Source organism: Phalacrocorax carbo, chromosome 5, assembly GCF_963921805.1.
Source record: "Phalacrocorax carbo chromosome 5, bPhaCar2.1, whole genome shotgun sequence".
Classification (NCBI taxonomy): domain Eukaryota; kingdom Metazoa; phylum Chordata; class Aves; order Suliformes; family Phalacrocoracidae; genus Phalacrocorax; species Phalacrocorax carbo.
The window spans coordinates 40,906,407-40,922,350 of NC_087517.1; the positions used below are offsets into that span (position 1 = coordinate 40,906,407).

Here is a 15,944-nt window from a genome sequence, read left to right on the forward strand (position 1 = left end):
AGGCAAGAATATTCTTCACCTGACCTGCATCTTCTGACACCCTTCTCAAACTCAGGAGTAAAACCTATTGCTGTAAGTCACAATAAATAGTATACATGGTCAGATACAGACAACTTCTGCCTGATCATATGTGATTACTATGTGTTAGCATGAACAGAAAAGTCAGACAAGATCATTACCAGTGGAGGCATCAATCACTACTGGGGAACTGCGTGCATTCTCGTTCAGAGTGTAAAGGTAGATCTTGTAGTCATTGCCAGGTTGCAAGCCTAAAGTGAAATTGAAACATAAGTGTTAGCTAATCTGAGGGAGCCATCGAAAAGGGACATCAGAATGCCTTTCCACAACCACTTGGAGACTAGTTTTTATGACTCATTTTTAATTACCTTTTCTTCCTATATTATTTCTCATCAAGGAAATTCAACTACTAAACAAGAACCCAGTCTTTAGCCTGGAGAAAAGATGACTGAGAGGGGATCTCATCAACGCTTATAAATACCTAAAGGGTGGGTGTCAAGAGGATGGGGCCAGGCCATTGGTGCCCAACGACAGGACAAGAGGCAATGGGCACGAATGGGAACACAGGAAGTTCCACCTGAATATGAAGAAAAAATTCGTTCCTGTGAGGGTGACAGAGCAGTGGCACAGGCTGCCCAGAGAGGTGGTAGAGTCCCCTTCTCTGGAAATACTCAAAACCCACCTGGATGCATTCCCGTGCCCCCTGCTCTAGGTATACCTGCTCAAGCAGGGGGGTTGGACAAGATGATCTCCAGAGGTCCCTTCCAACCCCTACCAGTCTGTGATTCTGTACTTTCTGATATGACCCTGGAAGCTCCTGCACCTGCAGAAGCCCCTCACTTACCAGTGATAGTGTAAGTCCTAACATCAGGGCTGATGGTCCTTTGAATGGGGTTCTGACCACTTGCTGGGACAGCATCAACTTGGAAGCCAGTGATGGTCTCTGTCTTGGTTCTCCAGGTAATGGTGATGGTTGTCTCAGTGGCATCTGTCACACGGGCCCTGCGAGGAGGGCTAACATCTGTACCAGAAGGAAAAGGTGTCCTGTCAGTACTGTGGGGATTCTGAATCTCACCAGCTAAGTGATTGTGAAGGCCTTTGCTGGAGCTTTGTATAGAGCCCTACTTTTGACACAGAGTAGGATCGTGGCCTCTGCAGCCAGCACAGTACTAACTGGTCATTTGTGGAGAATTACTACTTACTTTCAAGAGTGGTGACCACCCCCTGGGCTGGTCGGCTAGTCAGAGAGTCCTTCAGGGCATACACGCTCACTTCATACTTGGTTGCTACCTAGAATGGATGATGTTATAACATGTTATGAGAAGAACCTGGCACAGGCTGTACTCCTGCCCTCATTCGGTGTTTGGTGGAGCCACATTTCTTGGCCAGCAGTTACTGAAGTATGAAACCTTAAAGTAACTCAAATCAGCGAAGGAGTGATGGGACAGTTCTAATTATTCCCAGCCGTAATAAAAAAAAAAACACGGCCCCTGATAAGCAGTGCTGCTGTTAATACTAGTAGTGCACACATGCACACCCAGGAGCAGAGGAAATCCTAGAAGCAGCTTATTTGTCATCCCTCATTTTGAAATCTGTGCTTCAGAGCTGATTCTTCAGAAAAACCTAATTTACATCCTGTTTTTCCTGGGGTTAATGGATGCCATTTGCTATGATAAGGTGCTCTTGCTGTGAAGAAAAGAGAATGGTGGAAGTTACAGCATGGTCTTTAGTCTTTGACTGCATCAGACCAGGAGTCCACTTAGATTAGAATGTTTTTTAAGGCTCATTTTTGAAAATGATTCATAAAACTCCTTAAAAATGGATCAGTAGCTTTTTAAGATAGCAGGAACCATAAAAGCAGTCATTTTTAGCCTTTGCCAGTTCAGGAACTCCTGAAATGTTTCCAGTGGAGAAGATAGCTATATAGCAAATTTAAGCCTATTCACAAGAGACTTGCATTTTTTACTTACAATTTGCGGATGTCTTAAAAGTAGGCAATAGACTGCCAGAGCTCCCATATCACAGCTTGAAAACCTCTGCATTAGGTCACTTTGTCCAACCTCTTTTGTGAAAGATGAGTAAAAGCATTTTACTAGGCTACTGTTGATTGTGAACCTGATAATTTGCATTTGATTAAGGCATCCAGTCTCTCTGTGCTAAATGAGGAAGGGGAAAGAATGTGGATTCAGCAGGCTAATTCCTTGCCTTTTAAAAGCTATGGTAATGAGTAGCTACAGCTGATGGCTAGTCAGACCTCAGAGTCAGACACTTAGGAGCTGTAATGATCTACCCCAGCTGAGGTTCCTGACCCAGGAGTTTGATATTGCTTCAAGATCTCCTAACATCTTCCCACACCACAGTCTGCATTACACAAAGAAAAGTTACCATTAATCCAGACACAACAGCAGATGTACTGTCCGGAGAAAGGTTGATTTCTTTCATAGGACCAGTCTTTTCTTTGGGGTTCACTCTGACTCTGTAGCCAGTGAGGCGAACGTTTGGTGCATTCCAGTTGACAGTAAGACTGGTAGGAGTTACCTGAGTAAACTTCAGGTTTGTTGGAGGTGGAATTGCTGCAAAAATCCCGAATGGCACATGGTTAATTTAAAGAAGACAGTATTGGATAAAACAATGTTCTCCTGAACATGAGACGGGTTTAGGCCTGAAATACATGGGCAGGCAAGTGGTGTGCCTTCTGCAAACACAGGCGTAAAGCACCGTGGACATGGTATTCAGGAGGAGATTCTCAAATCTACAGTAACACATTTCAGCAGAAATAAGGAGATCTCAATGCTTCAACCCTGAAGTTAGGTGAGTAACAACACTTGCTGTGATATAAGGTGAAGGCTTTGGGAGGTGCGTAAATCTGTAGTAGGCCAGTCTGTTTTAATAATTCTGCCTTTCTCTGCTTTTCATCACACAGCTAATAGTCTAGTCCTGCTTCGCTTGCCTGTCTCTTCATTTCTAAAATATGATGGATGATTTACAAAAGTAAGTAGGAAGCAGGCTTAGGAATTGCAAAGAGGGTATAAAAATACTGCAAATGCAGAGGGGAAGCATTTTACAGCCACTTACACAAGTGTAAATTCCTACACAGAGAGCAAGGCAATGGAAAGGCAGAGCTGTGGTGGCCAAAAGGCTCATCACGTAAGAGACTGTTCACAAGCTAATACATCTGATACCTCTAAAAACAAATGTTTGCACAAAAGAAAGGAGCATCCATTGAAACATTTTCTCGCCTTACTGTTGGTAATCCTTGGGCTGTAAACAAGGATAAAATAAACCTTACCATAGTGCCCACTATTAGCATGTTGCTGTGAAGTTTTCTAGTTTTATAGAGTAGAAATACAGGATAATTCTCCCTTGTTGCTTTGCTCAGAGCTCAATCTAAAGCCCATGGGAGTCAATGGAAAGTCTTGAATGACTTCAAATACGCTTTTGAACAGCCCACAAAGGGTAAACCACAGAGAGTGGGTTTTAAAAGTTACTATATTTGCATTTCCAGCAGGTAGTCAGCCAGCTGTTTCAATCATTACAGCACTTTGCTTCATTTTAGTATGGTAATATGTATACTAGGAACCACTGTCTTCATTACACCGCTGGAATTAATAGTGCCAACTTTTCATCCACAAACAAACAGGAGACCTTTATTACAAAGGTGCTACCTTTGTAATAAACACATGTCTAGTAATGCTGGAAGCTTTGCGATGAATTCCAAATTGCTGGAAGTAATTTTAACTCAAGCAATAGCTTCCTTTTCCTTTTTCACAAAGGAATTTTAAGCATATTCTGCATGCAGTTGGATCAGACTGGCACCTAAGGGACTCTCTTGAATGGAGCACGTCTTCTTCTTGTGGAGGCAATGTAAGCATGCACGTGGGCTGTAGCCTTTACAGCAATGCCAGTGAAGGATCTAGAGGCTCTGTGAGACCCCTGAGGGTTAAGCAATCTCCTAGCCCTTCATGCTGATCTTTTGCTCCATCCAACAGCAAGGGCCCTGGGGGCTGAAAGCTGCCCTAATCTCTCTCTTGTTGATAACAGCCTCTGCTCACAGGTGCCCCATATCCTAAAGACAAAACAAGGGTGCTGTGAGAGGGTGGTTCACCATGAATTAAGCTCTGTGACTAGGGCCCAGACATTACTCATCCACTTGAGGACTGAGAGAAGGCTATAAGGTAACACTGCTCTTTCTCTACAATCTGGTCCTTCAGTCCTGGTGATCTTTCCTGCCTTCCCTAATGTGTATGTAAGCTGACTTTGCTGGCAGCCAGCTCTCCAGCACCAACCAAGCCATCTCTCAAGAGCAATCACATCCCCTTGGCTGCCCCTGGGGCTTCCCTGGCATGGAGCACCAGTTGCACACGGAAGCACACTTTACCCAACAGGGCAGACGCCACGGCTGCCGTGACCTGCTGGGCAGTGTAATTAAAGGTGTACCTGTGGACTGGGTCCCAGTGAGGGGCAGGCTCTCCATGTCATCGTATATGGCAACGATATTGATAGTGTACTCAGAACCTGGCCTGAGGCCATGCAGCTCAGCAGTGTCTTCTTCGCCACCTGGGGCCGGCAATAGCTCATGGATTCCATCCTCAGGGCTTGAGTAGGTCACCCTGTACCTGGTGACTTGCCCCTGCGGGCTTTCCCAAGCGATTTTGATGGAATCAACATCCACCTCAGTGAATGTTAGTCCTTTAGGGCGGTCAATGTCTGTTAGGCAAATTAACGGTAAGAGGTTATGTGATAAAAAGCAGGTTGTGGGTGAGGAAAATAAAAAGCATTTCTATTACATGCAAAGCAGTTTTCAGTTTTGCGCAGGAGAGGGGGTACTTGATTCTCCTCTGTGCTGCACCTTGCACACATGCTTACACCTGTGCAGAGTATGACTGAGAGTTTGCGGATGCCAGAGAGCAGGATGGCAACCTTGGCTTTGCTGAAACCAAAGGACTTACATTACCACCTTCAAAGCAGCCAGGACACCAACTCCTACCTATATTTGAATCCCCTTGGCATTGAAACCCCTTCTACACAACTCTAGCAGCATTAAGCTACCTTAAAGTGGTCAAGAGGAAAAAAGAAACGGGAATTTTAAGACCCGTTTCTACCACCAGAGCCAGTAACTGGTTCCTAGTGCTGAAGGCAGCCAGACAACCCACCTGACTCAGGAAGTTCAGGTTCATGCTGCATTTGGTTTTCACTACTGTAAGCTGCTGTGCAAAGCACCAGTCCAAGGAGAATCAGTCCCGCTGTTTTCTTTCATAAATTAATATCCAATTAACACATTTATCAATAAAGCAAATTACTCAGTATATGATATTTTAAAATCAGTTAAAAACAAATGTTTCAGCTTTGTATTGAGTGCACAGGGAATGTCCACAGGTGCAACTGGTTGAAATGCACACTTGTGCTAATGAGACCAATTCATCAGATTTTCCTAGCGAGGTGGGAGCTCAGTGCTAGACAGCAAGGTAAGGGAGCCTTGCTCCACGGAAGTCTAGCGTGGCTATCACAGAGCTATATCCATTTGTTACACAAAATGGGAGGTTCTGGAGTATCATTTTTGTATTGGAACCAAATTATACTTTTCTAAAAGATTTCAACTTTTTTTTTTTATTTGCCATGTTATATTAGTCCTGAATGCTCTATATCTTCTAGTTGGAAAAGGTGATTTTTGTCCAGGAATTTGTTGGCTTGAAATAGAGATGCTCTTTTCCCACCTCTGCAAAGCTTCAGAGAAGCTCCTGTTGTCTTTAGGACAATTCTGCAAAGTACTTGGCGCTGAGCTGTGGTTTTGAATACAAGCCTGAGCAAGGAAATGACGTGCATCCAAACCCCTACCCCAGAGGTGTCTCCTAAAAGGCACTTTACATCTGAGATATCCCTGAGTTACATGTTCCCTCTTGCCTCCTCCTTGTGTCCAGAGCAGTACTGCTCTGGACAGGCAGGCAGAGCCATCTGACAGCTGAGCTGTCCTTTCCTTTGCAGTGCTTCATCCCAAGTTTTTGATAATTCATGTGGTTTCCTTTACTCCCTTGCACGGGGCAAGCGCTCCCAAGCCAAGTCCAGTCCCTTAACAGTAATCACCTTTGCCACCTAGCTCCAAGAAAGGAGATCTTTGCACATTTTTCCACTGATTGGCTGAAGGCAAACAAAACCCAAGGAGATTTTGCAGCTCTAGTGAAAGAAAATCAGAAGTGCAGTGTTTTGATGGGATGGAGAATTGCATTTTCCTGCTGTTTGAGGGATAAGGACTGCATTTTTGCCAGCATCTGCAATTTAGGTGCACGGTACTTATCACAGGGCAGACTACCTTGCATTCTCCTGGAGACTAGGTGCCTGCCACTTGCTTTCACTGGGGATGTGACACTGCATGGTAGAGTCAGACATCAATAGATAACATTTGTTTTGTTACTGTGAAGTGAAATACGTACTGGTGACAGCTGTCTCAACCAAGGGGAGGCTCTCTCCATTCTGATTCTGAGCATAGACACTGACCATATACTCAACTGTGGGCTGCAGACCTTCGATAGTGACTTGCGTTTGATCTGACAGGAAAGAACAACATTAGTCCATCTGCAGCTGCACAAAGCTGCAGAGCATGGATCTCTAAGCATGCAGATAGGACTGACACATCAGGTTTACCTTTTGCTTGCGTTATGCCTCTCTGGCAGTGCAGGACAAGGCATCTGCTATTTGTACCTGCTCGAAGGCCCCACAACTAAAAGGGCAGGTTAGCAGATTTAAAAAAAAAAAGGCAAGAGCAGACCAGCTTTCACCATTTTCTGGGATAGGAGTGATGCATTAACCCAACTGCACTGACAAGCACCCCTGAGTGCTTATCTCTGCAGATCCCACAAAACCCAGTGTTCCCAAGGGCTGACTCGGCAGGCTCTCTGGTAACGAGGTCAAGCATGTAGTGTATGTGACTGAGTCCATGCTATGACCAAGGGTCACATTATGTGACCTTCAGAAGGATTTCAGAGGAAGTTTTGCTGGATGCTAGAAAATCCAGTGGCATTTCTTTGAAATCCAGGTGCTTTTCAGAGACACTGAGGTTGTCAAGAACAAACCTTTGCAGCAGAGTGGTGTTAAAGAAACGTGAAGCTTTTGGGGCAAAAATTTGCCCTAGCTTCTCCTGGATGAGACCCAACTGAAGATAGCAGGATGGCAAAAAAGTACAAGCAGGAGAAAGTTTGGCTTTGAGCATACATCTAGCACTTGATAGTGTTGATTCTAGTGGTCATGTCTTGCATACTTTACAGATCTGCTGAAGGATCTCATGTGCTCTTACCTGCAGGGACATTTTTAGTTTTTGTGGGCCCATGTCCCTTCTTGGGGACAGCTGTCACACGATACCCTGTGACTGGGGATGTTGAAGGGAGCCATCTGATGCTGATACTGTTATCCTGGACGTCGGTAACTTGCATCTGGGATGGTGTGTCTATTTCTGGGCAACAAAAATAGTTTTTTTTCTGAGTATGTTGGTACACAAAACCCTCCTTCCACTGTTACCTTCTAGCTGAAGGTAAGCTTCTAGCTCATCCTTTTCTAGGCTGTGTTTCTTAGAACGGAAAACACATGTTGCTATTTATTTGTCCCTCATGCTAGCCCAGGGCAAAAAAGCCTTAACCATGATGTGTGGGTGACTGACCTTGTATCAATGTTAGTTGAGGATTTTTGCTGGTTTTAAGGCTACTAAATGATTTTATCTGCAGCTACAGTAGGAGTAGGTTTAGGCTATATCCAGATCAGGAGTGAGATGACAGTCCTTGACTTAGGAAGTCAGGTCTTATCAGGATCACATAATATGACAGTGCACCAGAAGCACCAGAGTTAAGCCAACAGTGACCTCATGATATGAGAGCCCAACAGGATTTCCACTCTGCAATAAGCAGTCAAATATTGCTTGTATCCCCATCTGGGCTCCACAGGGTCTCCCTCCTCCAAAAGTTCAAGTCCATGATCCCCTTCTGTGTCACGTCATTATCGTGCTGGACCACCATGATACACAGTTCCACTGAAAATGACAGGCTTACAACATAGCCCATGACTTCTAAAAGAAAGCAGGGATCAGTGATACAAATTTATGGGGATAAGCCAACACAAAGCTGTAGGGTTTTTTCTTTTGTTTTGTTTTGTTTAAACAGGTCTTACCTGTTTTGTAGGTCACAGTGACTGGCTTGCTACTGGCAGGGCTGTCTCCACGGCCAGTTACAGCGTACACAGTGATGGTGTAGTCTACACCAGGTTTGAGGCCAGTGATGGTAGCAGTAGACATGGTGCCAGGCACTGTAAACTCCTGCACAGGGCTGCTTCCACCTAAGGAGGATAGAGTAGAAAAAAAAATTTAATGGATCTCCAAATTATACATTTTAAATTATTAAAAAAGCCAGGACAATCCTATATGCATCAAGCTGACAATGGGACCCTGTTGATTTCAATGGTTCTGAGGTCAAAGTGTTTTTCAGACCAACCCAAGGAAAAGAATGAAATATGTACACAGGACCATCTCTAAAATGACTGGAGTGTTCCAGATTCTTTCTTTTCAGTAGACAAAAAAAATTATCTGCTCTCCTTTAAAAAACACCCAGCTATATTTGACAATCTTCTCTAAATAGGCTGCAAGAATCTCAAAGGTACAGGCGGTTTTGGTTATTTTTGCTACAGTCAAACACGCTATTGACTGTAGCTTTCTAATGGCCTCAGAACAGAGCTTCTGGTCTGTGACTGGCCGTACCAGCCTGCTCTTACCTGTTTCACCATAAGTGATCCGGTAGTATCTGACTGTCACTGCAGGAGCATCCCAGGAAATCACAAGGCTGGTTGGGCTGGTTGGGGTGACTTCCAGGTCCCTTGGAACATCAGACACTAGAAAAACAGAATTCAGAATGAGTTTAAATGTGGTTAATGTACGTCGGCTACATATTCCACCTATCACACCATGCTCTTCTGCCTTTGTTTTAGCCCAGCACACACACCCCTACAAGTGATCTATCTGGTTAAAACACATCTGGCATTAGACTAGATTTAATGAAAAAAGTTATGCTGGCGCTGAAGATGCCTGACTTGATCTGAAAGTAGCATAGGTCGTCTCACCTTTTCCTAAATCAGGCCTTACTTCAGTATCACAGGCTCTTCCTCATGAGCAGAGATTCACCAGCTGGTAGGGAAGGCTTGGTTTAACAGCAACTACTTTGCTAGAGGACACCCAAAATCCTTGTGGTAAATTGTAGCCAGCATTCTCTTAAGGCTTACCCGTTGTTTGTTGGCCAACCAAGGGCATGCTCTCCTCCCTGCCATTGATGGCGATGATGCTGACCACATACTCAGTCCCTGGAAGCAGGTTGGTAAGGGTGATGGAGTTCCGCGAAGGGGGCACACGGTCTTCCTTGGGCCTGCCAGCACCATGCTCTGGGTGATGCCGAATTTTGTAGCCCGTGATGGTGGCACGGGGAGCAATCCAGTGGACGGTGAAAGAGTTAGCAGTTATATCTGAGAAGTCGAGGCCAGTGGGGGAATCAAGACCTGGGTATTTTGAAGAGACAAGAGACTGAGCTCAGCTGAACTACTAGTCATGGTTCATTAAGCTCAGTACCACAACACTGCCAGATCCTAAGCCAAATGCTATTCGGCTGTGGAACTAAACACGTGTTCAGAATCAAAGAGAGATAAACAAGCACTGGAATGCAGCTGCAGGAAAAGAGTGTATGGTGCACACACACAACACAGCATAAAACAACACACGTGACTAGCAAATCTGTTACACAGTTACAAAACAAGAAAGACTCAGTGATAGATATGATAGGCTCTGTCTAGGCAACAAAGTCCCAGTAATGAATCTTAACGGATGGCATTAATTGCACACATGTCTTAGGCTGTGCCCAAGTACCTGTTTTCTGGATTCCAGACAGAGGTGCACTCTCATGTTGCTCAGAAACACTGTAGACTCTCACCAGATATTCAGTACCAGGGAGCAGATCTGTAGAGTTTAAGTACAGGAGTTTAGACATATTTCTTTACTAATAGCTAGAAGTCATTCAACCTACACAATTTTAACTGTGTTTCTTAAGGGAGGTAATCAGGTTTTGCTTGATGGAAGATCTGAGCTCCACAGACAGTCAAAAACTTAAATAGTTTCCTTTTGTGGCATTAAGGTTGATTGCAATGTTTTAGCCTGAAGGAGCATGGTATCCTGTATTATTGCTTCATTAGTTTTTGGAGACTGGCTAGAAGCAATTAGTTTTCTACAAGGTCCCTTCTAGTTATCTGGTAGTTTACTTATGCACTGTGTCAAATCTTTAGCTGAGATGAAATGGAATAGGGCCAAGGATTTCCAGTACAGCTATTCTAACTCAGATGAGCTCTAGGCCTGGTCTTTTATGCCAAAAGTGGGTATTGTCTCTCACTCAACCAACCTGATTCTAGGACAGAGAGAGAAAAAAAAAACCCACACCGAACAAAACCCTAAAATATAACACAGCTTTTGCACCAGCAAAAATGAATGTCAGCTTTTTGAAAATGCCCACATTTTGTCACGATGTCCTATAAGGTTCCACAGTATTTATTTTCTGGTCCTGAGCACACAGAGCCAAAGGAGCAATGACCTTTTGCACATTCTGATCCTTTCCCGGAACCTCTGCACTACAAGTCCTTGACATTTGTGGCAAACCAGGTGAGTAATATGTATTTATTCTTAATACCTAACCAGTCTGCAAATCCAGGCAATTGCCCCATAGTCTGATTCATTGCTGTCCTTGGATTGATGGGAAAAACTTTTCTGTGGTTTGGCTTTAATTTCGGTAAAGCAAGTGGCCAAACCCCATTTAAGGTGAGTTTGTATAAGGCTACTTTGGCCTCAGCTTAGATCAGCTGAGAATTTGGCCAGTTACACTTACAGTAAGCAGTTTTCCTTTCACCACATCTTATATATAAGGGGCCTCTCATATTTGTTTTACTTATGTAGGTAACCCACTTACTTGTTAAGATCACCATGTTGTCTGAGGGTGAAATTGTCAGCTCTGCAACATCTTCCTCTTTCTTCACAGGTGAGTAGCGCACCAAGAAACTGCTCAGCACGATGGACGTTGGTGCAGTCCAAGTTACTCTCATAGTATCAGGCCCCACATTAGTGAAGCGGAGATCAGTGGGAGGAGGCACAGCTACACAGCAAAGAACAAATATATCTTAGTGCTCTGATTTGTAAAAGTTGATCAAGAGGTATGTTCAGAGAATCACCAGAGAGAGTATCTCATGCATAATAGACTACTGTGTCAGACCCATGCAAACAGACTTCTAAACTAGATTTGGTTCTACTGTAGTTAAGCAAAAAATGTCTGTACTACTGTCAGGCTCCTTTAACCTCTTGGCAATTCCCAGTACTTTAAATATACCCCATGGGGCTAATTTGAAAACAAGGTAGCAAGTTTCAGTAACGTGCTTCTTGCAGCTGGATTTTGTATTACAGATGCGGAGCCAAGAGACGTTTAAAGTTGCCATACAGCAGCTTACAGATGGAAAAGTAATCCCAACTAGAATTCATACATGCACACACAGGAGGGGAGAGGGTATATCACTAATTTCCTATGACTCTACTTCTACTCGTGTCGAAGGATTTACAGCCTCAGGATTTTCAAACACAGTAGGATTTCATGCAAGAACCAGTTTTCAGCTCGCCTTCTGCTCATGCACTATACAGACCCTTGACAATGTGGCATGGCTGTCAGTGGCATGTACTCAGGGAGTGATGCTTCACCTGCATCCTTTAGGGCATTGTGGAAAGAGTGGGGCCACCACTGAAACAAGACTGCTGGAAGCTCAAACAGTTATCAAGGCTGGAGCGTGTCTGCTGAACTGCTCTGCCCTTTGGCACTCTTATTTTGGGGAATCACAGTTTGAAAGTCTGGTGAATAAACACTCATGTTTCAGGCTCTCGATTCCAACTGGATCCCGGAAATCTGAATAGCAGAAGGTGAATGAGCCTGGCAAGTCTGCAGCCATTCACAGTATTAAAATGCCTCAAATTAGAAAACTGAGCAGCATGTATCTATCCCCCAGCTGCCATTTAGAAAAAGAAGCAAGCTGGGTCTGTCTGGCTTCCCTGCAGTGAGCAGCTCAATTCCTCTTTGGACAAAGCCCCATCATCCCAAGAGCCAGTGACAGCATGAAACACCATTTATGTCACAAAACACAGAAGTTTTCAAAATTCACCCGTTTGCTGTGTCAGAGTGGTAGGGGCGCTCTCTCCACCATTAATGAGTGTGATTACACTGATGTCGTAATCAATGCCCGGCTCCAAGCCTGTGACTGTGTAGTATCCTACTGAGGAGTCCACAAAATCTTCAAAAATAGGGACACTTTCTCCTGCTGCAACTACTGTGATGCGGTAACCAATAATGGTGGAGGCATTTAACGGGGTCCACCTCAGGCCGATGCTTGAGTCAGTTATGTCAACAAAGTTTAGGTCAGTGAGTTGGGGCACCTCTAATGAGTTAAAGAGCAAACAGGAAAGGCAAAGACATACAGAGGCAAAAGAAAGACAAGGGAGAAAAAAGCAGTGTTCATCACTATTAAAACAGACAGAACTTTAGAAGCAATTGCGGTGATATGCAGAATTTCTCTTGGGGCTTAGGGGAAAGGGAGCCTTCTTGGTGGTTTGGGTTTGGTTTTTTTTTTTGATATATATTGTATCCTTCAGCAGTCTCCAGCTGCATTCCAAGGCATACAGAAGCTGAAACTCCAATTCCCAGAGACAATGAATGCACTTCCATTTTAGATATACTATTTTAAGAAGGGCTACAAGAGGCACTTCACTTGCAACAAATTTGAGTGATGGTAAGTCATAAAGACTTCTAATTTCTGATGAAAATAGAAACAGAAAAACACATACCAAATTTTTCTTTGCAGGTAGAAAACAAGATCTCAAAGTCTATTAACATATAAATAAAACTACTCTTTGAAATATTAGTCGACTGACCTCTAGAATTTCTTGTCTTGTGCAAATAAAAAGCCTAACTGTTACCTTCAGGATTATAAAAATATCAACCCATTTGAAGGAGCTAAATCAGCCTACACCGTCAGCTGGGAGAACCATCACAAATCTTCAAAGTAGATCATCCACTATCTGAACTATTTCCACTGGACTTGGAAACAAAGTCTCAAATCCCTGTAACGGCTTGAGGATCTGGCCCAGAATTCCTCAAGTTCTACTTATTGCAAGTGCTACAATATATGTGCTAAAAGCAGATGATATGGAACAGTGAGTAATAAAACACTTTCTTGGAAAGATGGCAAATGGTTAAAAATGACCTTTAGATGATAAGTATTCTGTAAGAGCGACGATGTCCCCATATTCAGAGGTTATGCCCGGTGCATGATGTGGCCAAGAGGCTGACTTGGTTTGTTGGCTAAATTGTTCAAAAATCTCAAAGCTAGGCCACTGAATGAAGATCATCTTCTAGATATTGCCTAAATTTCTGTATGGCAAACACAGCTGTGACTGTTTTCCCTATGGATATTATTCCTATAGCAAAGTTGTTCTTTTCTGTTATGTTAGGACCAACAGAATTGGGCAAGGGGTGGGGAATGTTAGATGCATCTTTACTTAACAATGGCCAAACCCTCAGCTGCTCAAGTCAATAGACTGGTATTGATTTAAGCCACAAGATTTGGCTATGTAACTTTAGCAAGGTGATCCTGAAAAGCAGTGGGAGCTAATGGATGCTCTTCCTCCCTCAGGATCAGACACCAATGGGTGAGTCAAAGATGCAGGACTCTCTATCCATTCTGTTGGATCATTACAAGGTAGCAAAAGACTGGCTTTAGTAACAGCGGTTACGTTCTATTTTAATGTCTTTCTAGGAAAATACTTATTTTACAGAATAGATGCAAAAAAATGACCGTTTTCTGTAAAATCATTGTTTAGCCACATGGAATGCATGTACCATATCACCTTTAAAGAGTGCCAGAGACATACATTCTTAGCTTTCCCCCACCAGATGGGACTGGTAAAGATGGTAAAGGGCTAAAGCTGTTACTACTTTAATTATGCAGTATCACAGTATTAGTTCACCTCCAGGGAGCATACAGCATTTCAGTGAAGCATGGAAATTTTAAAGCAGTGTTATAAGAGCAAGCAAACACAGTAGCTGGCATCATTTCAGGGCTGAGCAGAAACAAAACCAACCAAACAAAGCCCTCACAAAGGAAAATGAAATGAAACCATTTGGGGAGATGCATACTAATTTTGCTACTGTGGCTACAAAGGTAGTTTCTGCAGTCATCTCAGCATGTAATGTGAGGTGGCACATGCCACTTTGTGTCCCAGAAGTGCTACAGTGATGGACATTTCAATCTTGGCTTTCTTCTCTGCTGCACTGAAGTGATGATCTGCCACTACTGCTGCCAGAATTTCTCCTGTGCTCTCTTCCCAGTCATACCTCTCTTCACCTACTTCCCACTCCCACCAGCTGTGCTCCAGATCTCGGGGCACTGCACGGCCAAGTCAAATCTCCGTTGCTCTTCAGCTCAGTGTACTGATACAACAGATCCATCTCTCTACCACTACCCCGTTGACAGGCGATGTAGGCTGCCCATGCAGAGAAGTACCCAGATACACAAACTGCTCTGTCACATGCTGGCATGTGGCTGTTCTGCTTCTTAGTCTGATAGCAGAAGGCTCAGACATATAGTTCTGCAATGTAGAGCTCTCAGACTCAGAATTTTGACATTAAGTAGCTAAAACTGCTGCTCATCCTTTCATTACCTTGTGTGATGGTTTCAGAGATGGGGATACTCTCCTGGTCATCCTTGACTGAGTAAACGCTGACGTTGTACTCCACACCAGGGTTTAGGTTTTCAAAGGTGCAAGTGGTCTGATCCGCACCTACTACTTCCTCCAAGGTAGAGCCTTGCTGCCCATTGGTGGGAGCAGTGGTCACTCGGTACCCACTGATGTCTGAAATACAGATATACCTGTATGCAGTAATCTCATGCTATACTGATTTACATCAGGCCTCAGTATAAACAACTGAAGCAAACACATGACATTTTACAAGTGATTTTGCCACCCTGGGCCCAGGACGCAAGAGGTTGCTTTGTCAACCACACTGAAACATGCTTCCCATGCCCCTCCCACAGCATAGTTTTTTCGCTTTGAGACATCACCAAACAAAAACTCATGACAAGTCAAGAAAAGATACATCTATTGACTGAGAGTGGGGTTTTCAAAAGCTTTCAATCCTTGTTTTATGGAAGTCAGTTTTACAGTTCCCATAAGCTATTGCTGGAGAAGAGTTCATCCTGAACACTTTCAGATCTTCCATGCTTACTCCCAATGACATGAACTCATTCCTCACTGCCAGCATATCTTTTTGGTACATTTTGCTTTCCTTCCCTTGGACTTTGTTTAAATGACTGGGGATATCTGAAGAAATCCTTCAAACCTAAACCAGCTGAAATATTTAAAACACATTCATACTCCAAAATAGAATTTTATATGGAATGTAAATCATGAAGAGTCCTATGGCAACCTATACTTAACAGTGACTTATATCCTCAAATATATCTAGAAATATGGTCAATTTTCCTTAAATGACTCAACAGCAAGCTTCCTATCAATGCCTCCTTAATGAACTGCAAGGCACCGTGAAACAAACGTTAGCATTCTGATACAACAGGAGGCTCAAGCACAGTGTGAATTCCCATAGTTACCTGGAGTTGTGCTTCTATCCCAAGAGACTACCAGGATCCCAGTATCAGGATTGGGCTCCAGGCGCAGGTTCGTTGGTGGAGACAATGCTACAAGCGTTCAGACAAATGGGTCATTTATGGCACAGAGAATCATGCTAGCTCCCTCAGCATCCCTTCTCCCCACATTATATCCTCACCCTTCAGAATTAACTAAAAATATTCTGAAGTTATGACCCTGCATT

The 15,944-nt window shown here is 43.6% G+C and overlaps 1 protein-coding gene across 6 annotated transcripts in view; it reads right to left on the reverse strand.

Annotated features, from left to right (window-relative positions):
* The window catches only part of FN1 (fibronectin 1), a 55,408-nt gene that overhangs the window by 9,163 nt on the left and 30,301 nt on the right, over nucleotides 1–15,944 (reverse strand). For 3 of the 6 annotated variants that reach the window (XM_064452114.1, XM_064452115.1, XM_009501674.2), the window contains exons 23-37: nucleotides 15,724–15,810; nucleotides 14,777–14,968; nucleotides 12,223–12,495; nucleotides 10,992–11,174; nucleotides 9,905–9,994; nucleotides 9,271–9,540; nucleotides 8,767–8,883; nucleotides 8,170–8,334; nucleotides 7,307–7,462; nucleotides 6,447–6,560; nucleotides 4,456–4,725; nucleotides 2,404–2,591; nucleotides 1,221–1,308; nucleotides 863–1,039; nucleotides 180–269 (exon numbers count right to left, since the gene is read on the reverse strand). In XM_064452114.1, coding sequence (XP_064308184.1) covers nucleotides 180–269; nucleotides 863–1,039; nucleotides 1,221–1,308; nucleotides 2,404–2,591; nucleotides 4,456–4,725; nucleotides 6,447–6,560; nucleotides 7,307–7,462; nucleotides 8,170–8,334; nucleotides 8,767–8,883; nucleotides 9,271–9,540; nucleotides 9,905–9,994; nucleotides 10,992–11,174; nucleotides 12,223–12,495; nucleotides 14,777–14,968; nucleotides 15,724–15,810 — 2,460 coding nt within the window. The remainder of the gene's footprint in view (nucleotides 1–179; nucleotides 270–862; nucleotides 1,040–1,220; nucleotides 1,309–2,403; nucleotides 2,592–4,455; nucleotides 4,726–6,446; nucleotides 6,561–7,306; nucleotides 7,463–8,169; nucleotides 8,335–8,766; nucleotides 8,884–9,270; nucleotides 9,541–9,904; nucleotides 9,995–10,991; nucleotides 11,175–12,222; nucleotides 12,496–14,776; nucleotides 14,969–15,723; nucleotides 15,811–15,944) is intronic. The other 3 variants (XM_064452117.1, XM_064452116.1, XM_064452118.1) reach the window with 3 other exon arrangements.